Source organism: Anser cygnoides, chromosome 5 (genome assembly GCF_040182565.1).
Source record: "Anser cygnoides isolate HZ-2024a breed goose chromosome 5, Taihu_goose_T2T_genome, whole genome shotgun sequence".
In the NCBI taxonomy this organism is placed as follows: Eukaryota; Metazoa; Chordata; class Aves; order Anseriformes; family Anatidae; genus Anser; species Anser cygnoides.
In genome coordinates this window covers 42,820,482-42,836,767 of record NC_089877.1, presented here as the reverse complement: position 1 = coordinate 42,836,767, position 16,286 = coordinate 42,820,482, and the positions used below count along the sequence as shown (strand labels likewise).

The following is a 16,286-nucleotide window of genomic DNA, read 5'->3' as shown; positions in this document are numbered from 1 at the left end:
CAAGACTCATAATTCTAGAAATGTGAAATTACCACCTATTCCAGAAGAGAGATTACAAAATCTTTATAGTGAACTAGCTGGTTATTAAACAACATAGAACACTCACCTGCTTTTGCAGATGATGGGCGGGACAATCTTTGGCTGTAGATCTGAGCGGCTCTCTGCAAAGACGAGAATGGGCCAAGGGTGTAGCTACCAGAACGACAACGATGTAACCCTGCAAGGCTAGAAGCCTCACTGGACACTGGATTTGTGAAGACAGAAGAGCTGTCAGGTGCTGTGATCTGGCTCTGGGAGGAAGGTAGGGAAGATGAAGACTGAATCAGCCTGGGACCAACTGGGGGAACCGGCAATGAATGGTAACCAGGCACCTGTGGATTTCCAGATGCTGCAGGTTGAGATGGTAACTGGGAACTGGTACTTCTCTGGAACACGGTACCAGAAACAGAGGAAGAAGCACTAGAAGGGCTGCACCGAGGCAATTTCTGTTCAGCATTTAAGGAGAAGGTGGGTCCTTCTGGAACTAGAAAGAGATGATGAATACACTACATGAGAAAAGCTGCCTTTGAGGTCCTTTGGATAACAACAACATACTTGAGCTGCCCCTATTCATAGACCCACCGAAGCCGAGATGACCTCATCTATCAGTAAAGACAAGAGGCAGCTCTACATCATGAATATTCTCCTTCAATGACTGCCATATCTAGATTATTCCCCACAGAAGAGGAGCTAATTCACTCACTGCTCACTCTATGGTATCTGCCTTAGGTCTAAAATAAAAAAAATGCAGAATCTTCCCCAAAATTGGGCTTTCAAATACCTCAGTTTGAACCCACAGATTCTCACCTCTATTTACAACCATATTAAAAACAGTAGATTAATTCATTATTTTTTTCTTGATAATGAATGAAGCCAGTTCACTTACAGGTTGATTTAACTTCTTTGGGTTTATAGCCTCTTGCTCGTCCTTCTGCAGGCAAATCTGCAACTGAATTTTTGGGTTGATCACCTTTTATTTTTTTCATCACTTCAGGATGCTCTATAACAAAATCCAGGAGTTCGGAATTAGAATAATTCAAACTGGGATGCCACTGGAATGGGACTTTTTAAACATTGCTATAATGGACTTTCTTGCTAATATTTTAGACCACACAACTCTGTTGATCACAATTATGCTGTCATGTACAGTAGCATGGACTACTGGATGTGAACAGCCAGCACTGCACTGCCTTCCATGGAATGCCTAATTATACTCGAATACACAGGCTCTACTCTCTAGTGGGTATGCTCACTGTAGGCAGCACAACTTAATAAGCCTCAGTTTCTTTCATCCCTTATTTTGATTTCAGAATTTCACATATCAAATCTCAGTGTCTTCCAGTTTCCACATTTTGATTTCAGTCACGAGCCACCACATCCAGTTCCTTATAAAGCCTAGTCACAATTCATCCCATTTCACTTCACTAAAAGAAGATTGGATTGCAGTTACTCTAGTCTGCATCACAAAGAATCATTGGGGATTAAAAAGAAAGAAAAAAAAAGATACACAGTCTCCAAAACTCTGAATAATTTTCTGTAGGGGCTGTTCACTTTCCATAGACTAAACTGAAATTGAATTAGTCTGGGCAACATCATCTCAGAGCAGCCTGCAATACTCACCGGCTTGAGGCTGATTTTCTGACTGGTTACTGGTGTTCCTGGGTTTTGTAGTTCTGGAGTTTGCTCCTAGGAAGATGCTTGCTGACTTATTTTTCTGGGTGTAAAATGTCAGCACTTCCTCCAGCTCACTCTCACTACAATAAGGAGAAAAGAATGGAACTAAATGAGGTCTCTAAGATTTTCTGCCTTCACGGAACAATCAAATAGGAGAGACAATAAGGAGGTTAAAGAGAAAAGTGAGAAAATGGTGCGGCTATACAAGTTATTTGCATAGTTCTACAGGGTAAGAGGTGAAGCCTTGGTTAAACCTGAGTTTCCCACTAAAATACCATTCTTTTATGCAGTAGAAAATTCAAGGCACCCAGCAACCTACCCAGGATAATAATGAGCAAGTGAAAATTCTAAACTCATTCTGGGGGAGATTGATCCAACAGGAAAGAATCAATTCTCAGTTAAATTAGTTAATTTTCCCCAGGTGCTCTCTAGGACAAGCAGCTGTCATGTTCATGTGAGAAATCATCCCAGCCTGTTTAAGGTCATCATTAGTAGTTTCAATACAGAAGTAAAGAGAGAATAGGAAAGAGCTTGTTAATTAGCCAAAACTGCAGCACAAACAAGCAGAACAGTCAATATTTTTGTGAATCTCACAAAACTTGCATGTGTGTCTTTTATTATTTTCTTGACAAGAAGAGAGTAACTGAGAGTTTGGATCTTCAGGGTATGCTGTACAGTTCACCTATCCAAAAGCAATGAAAGTAAGGTGAAAAGGAAACATAAGAGTGAAGAGTTGGTGGAAAGATGCTTTCAGCTTTAAGTGAGTTTACCAGCACAAGGATACACTTTTGCATTGCAATGAGGATATTTAGAAGCAATTGTAACAGCATGTATATAACTAAACACAGTACATCCATGTAATATCAAAGTTACAGATTGACTGGGACAACCCCACTTACTACATGGTAACATTTATTACCCATCTTCTCCTGTGTGCCTGTACTGCAGAACACTCAAAAGTATAAAACTGTCCCGTTTTCTTGGCTGCGTATGACTAGCTTGATGATTTAAGCTTCAAGCATAAAGCAAAGTATAGCTGTCAGCTATCAGAGTTCTCAAACATACTTAGTACCTCTTAAGAAGCAAAAAGATAATCACTTGAAACTGTTCTTTATCACTAGGGCCAGCAAAAATCTCCAGCTCCAGCCTACACTGTGCATCAGGCCATGATGACGTGGTAGTCAATAACACAGAGTATGCAGTTCTGCCCTAAACAGCCATCTCTTTCAGCATTTCCGGTAAAAGGAAAATGGCCTGCCCTAGGAGACAACAGCAATTGTAGTGGTGAGAGATGTCAGAGAACCAAGAGCATATTGTGGACCCACGTAATCTGCATTTCTGCTGACAGGATAAGATATTATGATATATGGTAGTCATATCTTGAGTGTCATTCTTCTCTAGAACACTATTTATCTGAAAGGCGGCAAGTTTTTTCTTGGAGCCTGTAAATCTGTTGCTGTAATGACTCCAATTATATCAGCAAAATATAAAATTCATTGTGCTTGTGAGAATGTAGCAAAGGAGGTTGTGAAGCCTCCTGAATGTAGCTGAGAAGACTCAGCTATCACCCACTTTAGATCAGTCACTAAGAATGCTATTTCCAAAGAGCGGAAAACAAAGAACAATTTCATAATTGATTGTAAGAAAGAAGGAAGCAGTGACTGTGAACTTTATTAGAGAAGATTGAAATGCATTAAAAGGGCAGATGAACTCTAGCTGTCCAGATAGTAACACTGGTCCTTGCCAATATAAGCATATCATATATAGGTCAAATAAAGGAGTCAAAAGGAATCAGATTTTGTGCTCAAGAATCAGAAACTTGAGGAAGTAATTCTGGTTCACTGAATCATTTCAAACCTCTCCATAGTCAGAGGGCTATAACACCATTGTTTTTCCTACAATACCAAAGGGCACAAAGAGCAATTACCTGTTTTCAAAATACATTTCCCAGCAGACTCTTGTACGAAAGTCAGATAGTTCTGAGTGTACAAAGTTAGAAAACGTGGCGTTTTCTCTTGCTAAAGTAACTGCTTGCACTGAACTCACTTAGCAAGCCAAGTAAAAGGCTAGGATGATGACAGGGAGTTTAATTCCCTTTTTTCCTCATCTCAGAGGGTGTAGTCCTGAAGGGTTGCTGAAGGAGAGGCAGAAAGCATGAAATCTGTTTCTGGGATCAGAAATTTGAGAGCCAGAGCCACAACAGTCATTCCACCACAGCAGTTCAAGGTCATCTGAACATTAGCTCTAGTCTCCTCCTTGCAAATACTTCTGCATTTGCTCCAGCATCACTGGAAAGTAGACCATAGCTCACCAGCATCAGGTTAGAATTTACTAAGACCAGGGCAGTGTTGTCCTTTGGGGATCTACTTAATGGTCAAAACATCTATTGTATGCCCTTCTCTATGCACCAGATGCTGACTCAACAAGCATTTGGTTGCTGGAAGGGAAAAAACAGAAGAGACAAGTTTGCTGTCCCTCAGCAGGAGAAGGTGCTAATGTCAGTAAAGGTATCTAGAGGCACAATCCCATCATCTTCAGGGTTGCGAGATCCTTTACCAAAGGGAATAAAACTCATTCCTACCTTGCTCTGGTAATAAAGTTCTGAAAACCTTCAGGATTCACTCCCTCCTCCTCCTCTTCCTGTTTCTTTTTTGATTGCTTCTGAACCATCTGCTCTGTTTCCTGTGAATAAGCAGTATTAGTAAGTCTCTCTGTGTAGTTATTCTAGGTACTGTAGCATAGCTGCCACATAGAGAAGACAAAAAGCAATTCCACGGAATCTAAGAAGAAGAACATCAACTCCAAAGTGACAAATTATAAGTGTATTTCACTATGTGTGTAGAGAGCCCCAGAGATAGCAGGCTAAACATACACTACACCTCATTCATCTACCTGACATAACTTACTAGAGTTGACTTGCTGAGAAGATATGAAAGTTTGACAAATATGTGCTTCTACTTCAGATATATCCTTTGCTTGCACATAAGAGAGGATGGAGGGGAAATAAATCATTCTTTGCAGATATTAGGTCCTCTTTCTACTTTTGCTGTCTCTGTCACGAATAGAGTTCCTCACAATAGCTTTTATTTGAGCATCTGTCCCAGAAGGAGATATTCAGGAGGAGAGGAGAACAGAAATGTAAAATTAAATGGGAGAAACTAAATCAAGGAGGTTGCAAAGGGCATCTACATTCCCTGCTGTAAACTAAGAGTTCTCCTCTTGAGTTAATTTCTTTTGTCATACAGCAAATCGCTGAGGTCTTATCTACATACAAATAACATACTGCATAGCAAAAGCAAATACAGTAAAACAGTACAGCCTGTGACAAATACACACATACACTAGAATATACTGTAATAAAAGATGATAAACCTTTCTGAGAATGGGAGCAAGCTATCAGATATAAGTGACCCTTATATTTTACACTAGTTGTTACAACTAGAATTTGTTGGCACTAGAGGTTGTATACAAACACTGCTGTTAATAAAATAAAAATAATAAAAAAACAGCCTACAGACCTATCTGAAATACTAATACCAACATATAAGCTTTAGTTGACCAGACTTAACCTTAACTTCACTGCTTCTTACTGCTACTTCAAGCTTTCCCAGGACAAAATGGTCAGATATATCTTGTGAAAGATAATTCACGAATGGGGAGAAAAGGCCACTCTGGGAACTGTGTCTACGGTAGAAGTAGAAGCCTTGACAATATGCAGTTTGTTTTACTTAGTTTGCTGGAGGCAGTGTTTTTTCTTCTGTGTCAATACAGAAGATGCAGAACAGCTAGTAGGAGTCCCTTGCTAAATGCAAAGTTACAAGTCAGTTAAAGAATTCTATATGTTGAAATCAGACACCAAAAAACCCCCTCATAAGCCAAGAGTCTCTCAATAGCTTAAACAAGTACGTCCTAAAACCTCAAATGATCTGTTTTCAAGCGTTTTAACAAAGAAAATGTTTATGCAGTGATGTATTATTACCAGTTACACAGCTTTATTTTGTGAATTTATTTGAGAGTTGGCAGAAAATCCTAGTGTTTGAATACAATTCGAGTGGAAATTATATCCAAAGCAGTTGCATTCTTAACTCACCACTGAGCCACCTGAGTGTTTTGCAATTGCTCCTAACACAGTAATCCAGTGAACACTAGGCAACAAGACACTTCCTGGAATAGATTTGGTTCAATACCAACCTTGCTTTGACAGATCAAGTTACTAGATGTCAATTCTGAAAAGGTACTGCAAGTGAACACCCTCTACTAACAAGTAGGAGCTCGGAGGCTCAGCCTCTGAAAGCAAAATTCAAACTACCCTTGTTCTAACACCAAAGAAATGCAAGGGGAAGGGGAAGCTGTGTTTGCAAAACAAGGATTAGCATGAAACCACTATGCTAAGAACATCATCTTCAAAAATGAAAGAGGTGAAAATTATTAAAGTTGGGATTTACTTCTCCTTGTCACTTAGCATACAGAGCTCTACGCTATAGATGGCTAGCACTCCTTAAGTATACCAAATGAATGGTAAATATATATATATATGTACAGTATGTGAAATATATATTTAATCTCTGTAGAAGAATCATAAAAACAGGAAGAAATGGGAAGGGGCCTTACAAAACTCTAGAACTAAAGACAAACCAACGAAAAAGCAAACTGCCAGTTAAATTCCCATTCTTTGATTTTTATTATTTTGTTTTTAACTTTTATGGACATGATTACTGGACTACACATATAACATAGTAATGCTGTTGTCTATCTGACAGTTTGGACAGATAAACTGCCATTACTAGATGCCTAACTACAAACAGACTGTGTAAATTACAGAACAGAGCCCTTAAAACAACTTTGTCTTGACTATGACAGCAGCCAGCAGCAGATACATTAGAAGAAGATAATAGAAATCAAATCACTAACAGCACTATGGTAAACTGCCTCATAATAATTTCTTACACAAGTTAGATTAAAAAATAATACATTTAAACCAAAGGCATTTCCAAGGGGTCCTAAGCTTCAGAATTCCTTAATAACTTGGCAGTTATATATGAATGGGTGACTCATATCTATCTCCCGGCCCTTAATATGCAATAACCACAGTAGACACCACTGTTGGAACTGCTGGAGTCTAGCAGCCCTGGATACTCCACTATTTTTGTTCTAGAATATCATACGCCAACAAGATCCACTGTGGTACTGCAAAAGCAGCAAAGCTTGAAGGCACTGAAGTGAACTAAGTACCTTAGCCCTACCTTAGTTCAGTGGTGTAAACTATCAGAAGAAGAATCCAGAGTTAATCACCTTGTTATAATAGATTATGAACTTGCCCAGCTGGTGAGCCAGGATACGACGACGATCATTTAGTCCCAAATGCCGGCTGGGGAGCAACACTCTCAAGGACTGCTGAAGATTGCTGGCAGCTCGCTTCAGAAAGCGTACCACAAGCTCCTGCAAGCAAGGAAGATGGAGTTAAAAATGGAGCAGCTGCGAGATGTGGGGAAAAGAGAACAAAGGGACTACATCAGTTCCTGATTGGCAAGTACTAAACATACTGTCTGTGTCTAATGCGCTGACAACTGGCAGACAAAAGCTTTCTGTAACGTGCATTTTTAACATAGGCCTACAAATCCAAGACCGTGGAGAGGAATGATGCTGTGCCTTGTCTGAGGTGAGGCAGAACTGAGAACACCTGATGAGCATTTGTCTGAAAAAAGCACAAAGCAGCAACAACATAGAATAACCTGTGAAGTCCAGTGCTTTTGGAGAACATCTCCAAAAGACAACCTGTAATGTGTTAAAGAAGGCCAGTAATGAAGTGTATACACTGACATAAAACCCCCTGAGCACTATCACAGGGAAGGGAATCTTGGTCAGGTATTTCCACTATGGTAATGTATCCCCATTTCAGCACTTTTCATATATGTACATTATCACCATAGCTTCTCCACAGCAACAGATGGTTACATCTACAGCCGTGTAATTCCAGTCCCCCAACCAAGCAGGCTCCACGTCTGTGTGCAGCCTCCAGTGGGGGAAACTCATGGCATGTCAGATCCTAAGGCAAGATAGATCCTGTGGGTGTTTTGAACCCTTTCTGTCTCCCCTCTGGATTTTCTTTTGGTTAGAAGCACTGCAAATGCATAAATGAGCAGCCTCACATCCAAACTATTGGATTTCACAGCTCGCCTCTCACTGCCATTACTCCAGGCTGGTTTGATCTGTTATTTTAAATATTATTCCTCACAGCACAGCAGACAAAGTGACTCTCAAAAAGCCAGTTTTAATTTCTACTTGGAAGGAGCAGGGGTAACGTTTTCCACTGAGTCGACTGATTATTCCTGACACACACTTTTATCTCTGAACTGCACTGGCTGTTTCCCTGAAACATGCATTCAGCAAGAACACATTTGCATTTGCAGAAAACTCAAGAGGCTGTTGTACAAAGCTCTTTTAGGAAGGTTTTACAAGGGAATCTGGGCTTGCTGCACTCTAAGATGCATATATACCAAATATATGCATCTTAAAATATTTCCTAGAAAAATATATCACATTGCTTTAAAGCAAAAACAAACAAAAAATAAAAAAATCTATGCTAGACAGTAATTTTCTCTTCTCAGCATTTCTTACTTTTTCTTCTCTATCTAGAATACACAAAACACTCCTAAATGCAGATGCCCATGAAGAAAAAAACAGTCCATCAGAGAAAAAGCTTAACTGGATACCTGTTCTATTTGAGTGGATGTGTGGTTTGTTTAACGAATCACAGCAGGAACCAGATGCTGCTAAATAATCTTAAAGAATCTCAGACAGAAGAGTTCAAAACAAGTTCAGCTCAGAGCTGGGAGATCCAGTGAAGTAGAACCATTGAAAGATTTGAGCAGCTCAGGTGTCAACCACACTAGTCATCTAGTGTCTACTCTGTCACTTCTCAGATGTCAGTCAGCATTCCTACCTTGTTTTTATGTTAAAAATACAGCACTGGCAACTAGACAGGCAAGTATAATAATCTCAAGGTACTTTTGGACTTCATTTTTTCCAACCAACCTCAAAACTCAGGGTAGATTTCAGATTCTCTAGACCAACACAAAGCTTCTTACCATCTGCTCATCTTCTTTGGCAACCCAGGCAGCATTCTGGAACTGGTCACCAGCCTCCTTCATCAGTCGCAACTGAACATGCTGTAGATAGGCAGAGAAAGCCCTGCGAGCCTGCACTTTGCTGTGGACCAAGAAAAACACAGTCAGATACCCTCAGAGTAGTAACAGAAAGAAATACAACAGTCAGGCATAGCTTATAGAGTATATTCAGCAAAGACCTTGTAGGTACAAAAATGTTGAAGCTCAAGAACAGAAGAACAACTTCGCCCCACCAGTATTTTCACCCTACCAGTATTTTCTTCACCAAGATAGGTGACGTAGTCTAAGAGATACAACAGACAGCAGATGTCCTTTAAGTTCTAAGACCACCTCTAAAAACTGAGTGCTCTCCTTGCCTTCTCACAGCCTTAGCAACTCTCCTCCAAAAGCCAACATTACAAAAATCAGTAAAACTGTGTCTTTTTAAACCCAGTTCAAGGCTCTCCTGGACCTCTGTCTACACAAGCATTTTGAACACCACAACAACAGACCATAAATTAAACGAAGGGCATAACACCACTGCCAGAGTTGTAACAAAGGCCTTGCAATTCCCATTGGAAATGACAGAATTAAATCTGTGCAAGTGAACTCTTCCCCTGCTGGCCCAATAACACAGGCCAAATTCATTGAGCAAGGCACCACTGAAGGAAGAAAAAACATCAGTAAATCTGCTGTGCAGCTGGCTGAGCACATTGGGAAGCTGTGAGCATGAATTGAGGAGGACAGGAAGGAACATATTGATTCTCATTCCCTCACAATAGTAGTCACTTTAACATATTCATTTGTTGCAAGAGAAATTGCTGAAAGCTTTGGCTATTTCTGTTCAGTGTCATCTTGGCCGAAACCCTCTTGTCCAGCATTCTGCTCTCCCACTCCCTACTCTTCATCACAGATTCCTCTACAGTCACTGCAAGCTGTCCCTTGCATTGTCAAGCACACTTTCTCCATCCCTTTTCATAAGAGCATAGAGGCAGATGGGCTTTAGCATCAGTGACAGATTGCCCTTCTGTCTCAGGCTCTGACATAACCTTTTCTATAAAATTATCACATTTCATCTTAAAACAAATAAGATTTTTCAACCCATTACCTTCCTGGCATGTTATTCCAGAACTGTTTTAATAATAAGGAACCTTCTTTTACTACCCAGCCTAGCTGCATTCACGGACAATTTATATTTGCTTTCTCTTTTTTCAGCATTACCCTATATCTTAAATAATTTTATCCCTGATGGGTTTCCCACCTGGAATGCATTTATTAACAGCAATCACATCGTTTTCATTTTATTAGCATAAACTATTAGATTGTCAGTCAAAGAACCCTGACCACGATGAGACTAGCAGCTCCTCTCCACCTGTTCCAGCCACAATTCACCCTCCATGAACATGTAGAGGTTTGGAACTGTACACCGTACGTGAAGTCTCAGAAATATCTCAAGCAATAAAGCCTAGACCACATTCGGTATTTTCATGCATGCATGAGCTAGGGTTTCACAAACCTGTGATCAACAAGCATGGAAGGTATTTTACCTTATAATTCATTTTCACTTGAACATCCAGCCGGTACAATTTCTGCTGTAAATTACAAGCTTGTAAGAGCTTGCCCTTATATTTTGTGCTACTGAACTTCATCCTAGTTATATTATTCCTGTCCTCAAGGTCATCCAGTTCTTCCCATATTTATTCCACTGCTTTTCTCTCATGGTATAACTCCCAAGTCTTTTCCATCAGCAAACTTCATTAGTTGATTTCCACCTTTTACATCTTTCCTGAACTGATTATTAAAACCAGTCTCAAACCTATCCCTGAGGAACCTCACCATTTGTTGTCTACTTGTTCTCTGCTTCTTCGGAATCTTCTCAGACACTTATATGGTCCTCTTAACTCTATGTACACAAGTCCCTGAGACTTCATTAAAACATCAGCCCAGAAACTTAAATCTTCCTATTTTATATGCCTGTAAATTTCAGGAACACTCCTTTACAGTGCTACAGAAATCATACAACACACTGGTAACTATAAAGATCAATGCATCAATTGCACATCAAACGATGCACATCAATTTCACATATGTTGGGAAATAAGAATTGAAGTTAAAATGTACTATAAATACTCACGCTTCTACCTAATTATAAGCTTTTAATGCTTTTGGAAGACTATGCCCAGCCCAAAGAGGGGCTAAGCAAATGATGAGTTCACAGGTCTCAGACTGACGTAACTGACATCCTCTCCACTGGGAAAACTGTGGCAATAACTAAAAGAAATAACATGATATAACTGCCTGGTTACAATTTGTGTCTTCCAGTGACCTCCAGAATACACCGCAGGCCTTATTACACCTCCACGCTCTATATGCTGCTAGCCACCACAGTTACCTTCCCTTCCCAGGTGACATCAGGAGAACAGCCTGAACCCTGACTAATACTCTAATCACCATGCCAGCATATATCAGAAAAGATTCTCTTCTGGGGGCTCTGTAGGGCTTCCTAGCTTGTTTTAGGTGCAACTCAAACACCTCATGACCATGAGTTCAAGTCTGGTAGGACTTCAGGACCTCCACCATCAGCTTGAGAACAGCAGTACAATTCTTTACCTCTATCTGACACTTCTATGACTCCCTAAACAGGAAACTGGAGAATGTCTTTGAGGTAAATTAAAATGCTGCCTCTCCTCCAGCCTGTGGAATATTGAAACTTGAGGCTGTCTCAGGTTATTTGCAAGAGCAAATAACTCCCTTTACTTTCAACTTTCCTGGGAATGGTACAGTGGGGAACATGGTTCCCCCCATGGCAGGTAGGTTGGAATTAGAATATCTTTAAGGTTCCTCCCAACCCAAAGCATTCTGTGATTCTGTGGTTCATTCCACTGTCAACCTCTCCACCAATAAAGCCCAATGCAAGGAAGGCAGAGAACCTGCTTCACCAGGACAGCTAGAAGGAGAGAGAGAAGTCTTGCCATTTATAAAAAGCTGACTGGAACAGGCCTGGTTTCTTTTGGATGAAAATGTCATTACTTCAGCTCCTCAGCCTGTTGACCCGGCAGCAAAGCTTTCATCAATGACAGATTGGATGAGGCCAAGCCCAGCACAATCCTGCAACATGAAGTCACTGCAAGACTTACACACTTCTGTGGGGGAATCCCAACATCACTGGGTGCTGAGCAAGATTCTGCCAGGAACACCAGACAGAGCTTACGTTCTTGGCAAGAGTCAGTTCTATATATAGGTAGATGACAGCATTGCTATGTCCATCCTCAGAACAGGTTTCAGAATCTTCTGTCATTAGAGCAAGTGTTCTTGCCAGAAGAAAACCTCAAAACAATCCCCAAATCCATGTGATAATTCATAAATCCTCCCAGAAACTAAACAAAGAAGGCAGCAACAAGCAACAATTATTTTATCTATCTTTGGACACTTATTGTGCAAAACAGTATTTCTTATGTAGAAGATGTACAATCTTCCTACACAGATATGTATGATCACTTTTTGTCCTTCATGTCTATCTGCAAATAGGCAGTTTTACTACCCACATTTAAGGGGGAAGATAACTTCTAAACATTTAGCAGGATCCTGACTGGTATTCTTCTATACAATCTCCTCCAGCATCACCCTTTTTCAAGCAGCTGAGCCATGCATCGGAACATGCTCAGTTCCACACTGTCAAGCTCAACAGCAGGCAATAAAATATTTCAGTAACTTATTTCTCGCAAATGACCTTTTGTCTTGCTCTCAGGAGGTGCTGACCCTGAGCATCAGAAACTGCTGTTAGAGGTAAAAAATTTCATCATACAAAATATAAGCATAAAAAAATAAGAAAATTGTATTTTTATGGAGATGTGGCACTGATGTGTTCCTTCCCAACATTACTTGAATGGCTTAACATGTATTTATACCTATTTATTTAAAAATGCAGAGAATGAAAAGATAAATTTTAGAATTCAATAGCAGACATCTTGCATTAAGATAGCGGCATTTCAGAAGCCCAAGTTGACTGAAGAACAGCTTACATCACCTGATTAAAGAACAGCAATGGAAGCTACAGCTTATGCTTTACACTGATCTAACAGGTCAGGCATTTAGGTAAACTGTCAGTCTCTGCAACTATCTCCCTCCAATTAGTTACTTAGGCAGTCCACAGAGAAAAACCCAGGCCCATTATTCTAGGCTCCTCTTATCTCCTCACACCCATTCGTAATGTGGCACTAAGTCTATATCCCCCATATTTTAAACAGATATTATTTGCCAGTCAAAACTCAGGGCAATATGCAGAAATCTCTCACCTTAAATTTCCATTCTTTTGAAGAATCTGCAGCAAGTTAAACTGAGATTTTGAATCTGTTTTTTCAAGAAGTGGCTCTCCTCCATCTCCAGTTTTCTTATGAAGTTTTTTTGTCAACCGCTCCTTGCAAGTTGTTTTCACCAAGTCAGAGAGCTTTGGCTTGCTTTTCACCTGGGTGTCCGAAAGAGAGCCAATAGCTCCATCTAGCTCTTCATCTGCATCTGCCTCCTCTTCTTCCTCACCTTCTGTGTCTGATCTGAGGGACAGCTTTGTCGGTTCTGACATCCCTGCAGTAGAGAAGAAATCAACTCTGCTGGTTAAAAAAAAAGTAGACAGGGAGACTCTCTATTACCTTTGGTTTACTCCTCAACTCTTCTGCTAGAAGGAAAGACCACTACCATTTTAGAATATCACGGGAGCTATTGCTGCCGTTTATTATTCTTGCTGGCTTTCTGTTTGCACATTAAACAGCTGAGAATCCCATTTTCTGAATTTCACGAGATAAACCAAGGTTCTTAACTTTACAAGCGAAAAATAAAAGAAAGGCATTTTCCTAGGCTTCATCCTGGTTCTTTGGCAGGCCTTAAGTTCACCTTTTGGATTTTTGTGCGTCAGGAAAACCAAAGCTAAGAAAACTAAGCTTTCATGTGTGCCAATAAAGATCACATAACATAGCACCAAAAGTAACTGTATAACATACTGACTGCCATGGGAGAGGTTGTATCATGTAGCTACTGGAAAGAGTTTAGATAAAGGCTTAAGGAACAGCCACTTATGAGGATCATTCCTTTCTGTATCCTTTTAAGTCTTTCCCACATTGGTTCAAATAAAAAGGATTTCTCCTTCCAACAGCTTAGAGTCACTGTAATGCAGCAAATGCAGCCTGGAAGGTCCCAGGTTTTCATTTTTCTCTGAAAAGTTGGAGAACTATAGAGGCACATACATACTGACAAATAATTGTACCCAAAATGCAGCTATGAGCCCCTGTTCAAGAAAATATTGATTACATTTAGTCATATATGTGGGGTTGTGAATGGTGGGAATGGAATTCTTAGCATTATAGAACTATTTGGGTTGGAGTCATCTAGTTCCAAACCCTGTCATGGGCTGGGATACCTTCCATGAGACCAGGTTGCTCAAAGCCCCATCCAGCCTGGCCTTAAACACTCCCAGGGATGAGGAATCCACAAATTCTCTGGGCAAAACAAACAAACAAACCAAAACAAACAAAAATGAATTAACCACCCTCTTAATTGTTTTTGACTAGATGCTCATCTAACTCTCTAGTCATTCATACCTGACGATCTTGCCCGTGCTGCTCTAGCCCTGCCATGACATCGCCGGCGCTTCCGTAACTCCAGTGAGACCAGCTTTCTCTCATAAAACAGAGCATGAGAGTCTACAGCTTCCAGCCTCATATCCAGCCTCCCATTAAGACCGTCTCTGGAAAGCATAATAGAGAGGCATCCTCAAAAACTCTTTATACTTCTCTCCCTGATGATACAAAAACTCAACAGAGTGAGTTTCCTCAAAAAACAGTTTTCTTGACATGGGAAAAGAAAAAGTTATGATCAGTCTAACTTTGCTCCATTTAAAGCTTACGAATGTTTGAAGTGCATCTTGCAAGTACTTCATAGAACATCAGCTCTCAAAACCCCCAAACTCATCTATCTATTTTCATGCTTTAAGGACTAAACAGCATCTGTCCAATATACAGCAGCTCAAGGCAAAATTATTGAGGAAAACTTAACTGAACAGTAGGAATACAAAATAAGGGACAGGAGTATGAAGAGAGCACGTGGACTCCAATCCTGCCTGCAAAACCTTTTACGTAGATAGCTTGTTCTTCACTGTTAGGTCAGAAACAAGGATTTTAACATAATGTAGGTGAAAAGTGAGAACCTTTCTACAAGTTCTGACTAAACCCAAGAAGAAGCCCTGCCAGATTCCTTAAGAGAAACAAACACTAATTTTCTGCTAATGCAGAAAGATCCAGCAAAGTGTTCTTTATGATGCAGATGGGAACATCCACAGAAAATTTCTGTTGTTCCATTTACCTTTTGGATCTAGCAAAGTGAATATATGAGTATATGAAGTAAAAAATTCTCATGCATTACATAATCTTTTGATAGAGCTCGTGTGTAATGCTCATCAATACAGCAGAAATGCCAGAGTAGCAAACCTAAGAGGGGCAATTGTAAGGGCCAATCCAACAAAAACTTTAGCTTTCCAAATGCTGGGACACTCTGCTCACTGCCGTTTACTTGACAAAATTGGTTGTGAGAGGTGGGAGCAACACAACTTTTTCTAATTTTGATTGATTTCAGGTAGAATAGACCCAGGATTTAAGGCACAGTTGTGGAAATCTAAATTTAGAATAAATCCTAAAAATTCAAATTATTTCTCTAAAAGGAATTTACCGGGATCTCCCAGTGATGAAGTCTCCTTTCATCTTGTCCCTACAAAGGGAAAAAGGGGAAAAATTACCTTCCATTCTTGATCATAGACTGCAAGAAAAAGTCCTTCATATATAAAGTGGAATGGCCAAATTTACAGAATTTCCTCTTAATCCTATCTTAAAGGAGGAAAAAAGGCTTTAAAAGAGCAACTCTGAACATATGTTCTGCAACTTATGCTTGCATCTGTCTAACTCAAATTGGAGATGATGTCACTTGGAGCTAAACCTCTAGAAACATCCCTGAAATCACACAGTAAAAAAAAAAAAATTACAGTGCTGACCAACCTTACCTTTATTCTGTAGTAACCTTATTATAGAACTAGGATAAGAAAAACTGAGAAAGAGGAGGGATGCTAATCATACAGTGAAAATGCATACAACTCTCAATGGAAGTTCAACTAGACGCATGAACCAAAGCACAACCCAGAGAAAGAGGCATCAAATAACGCTCGCATAGGTCAAGAAACGGGGATACTAAACCTCTGGAGTAAATTTCCAATGTTTACTTCACATGAGGGAAAGCTCTGATGTGACTTTAAATTTGGACAAAAAGGTAAGCAGGGACCATCTATATCATCTCTTCATGGGGAAGCCTAGGTGCTTGGAGGTTCTACATGTCTGGAGTGTCATCTTTCCTACCAGTGACTCCCATGCCTTTTATGCATTGTCCTTTTTGCCCCTGGATTCAGAACTGAGTCATGTCAAAATGCAGGAA

At 40.0% G+C, this 16,286-nt stretch overlaps 1 protein-coding gene across 5 annotated transcripts in view; it reads right to left on the bottom strand.

Annotated features, from left to right (window-relative positions):
• The window catches only part of TTLL5 (tubulin tyrosine ligase like 5), a 136,749-nt gene that overhangs the window by 78,235 nt on the left and 42,228 nt on the right, over nt 1-16,286 (bottom strand). For all 5 annotated transcript variants that reach the window (XM_048059944.2, XM_048059945.2, XM_048059940.2 and 2 more), the window contains 9 exons: nt 15,534-15,572; nt 14,411-14,556; nt 13,115-13,400; nt 8,802-8,922; nt 7,006-7,152; nt 4,295-4,395; nt 1,660-1,793; nt 926-1,039; nt 107-523 (listed from right to left, as the gene is read on the bottom strand). In XM_048059944.2, the coding sequence (XP_047915901.2) occupies nt 107-523; nt 926-1,039; nt 1,660-1,793; nt 4,295-4,395; nt 7,006-7,152; nt 8,802-8,922; nt 13,115-13,400; nt 14,411-14,556; nt 15,534-15,572 (1,505 nt within the window). The remainder of the gene's footprint in view (nt 1-106; nt 524-925; nt 1,040-1,659; nt 1,794-4,294; nt 4,396-7,005; nt 7,153-8,801; nt 8,923-13,114; nt 13,401-14,410; nt 14,557-15,533; nt 15,573-16,286) is intronic.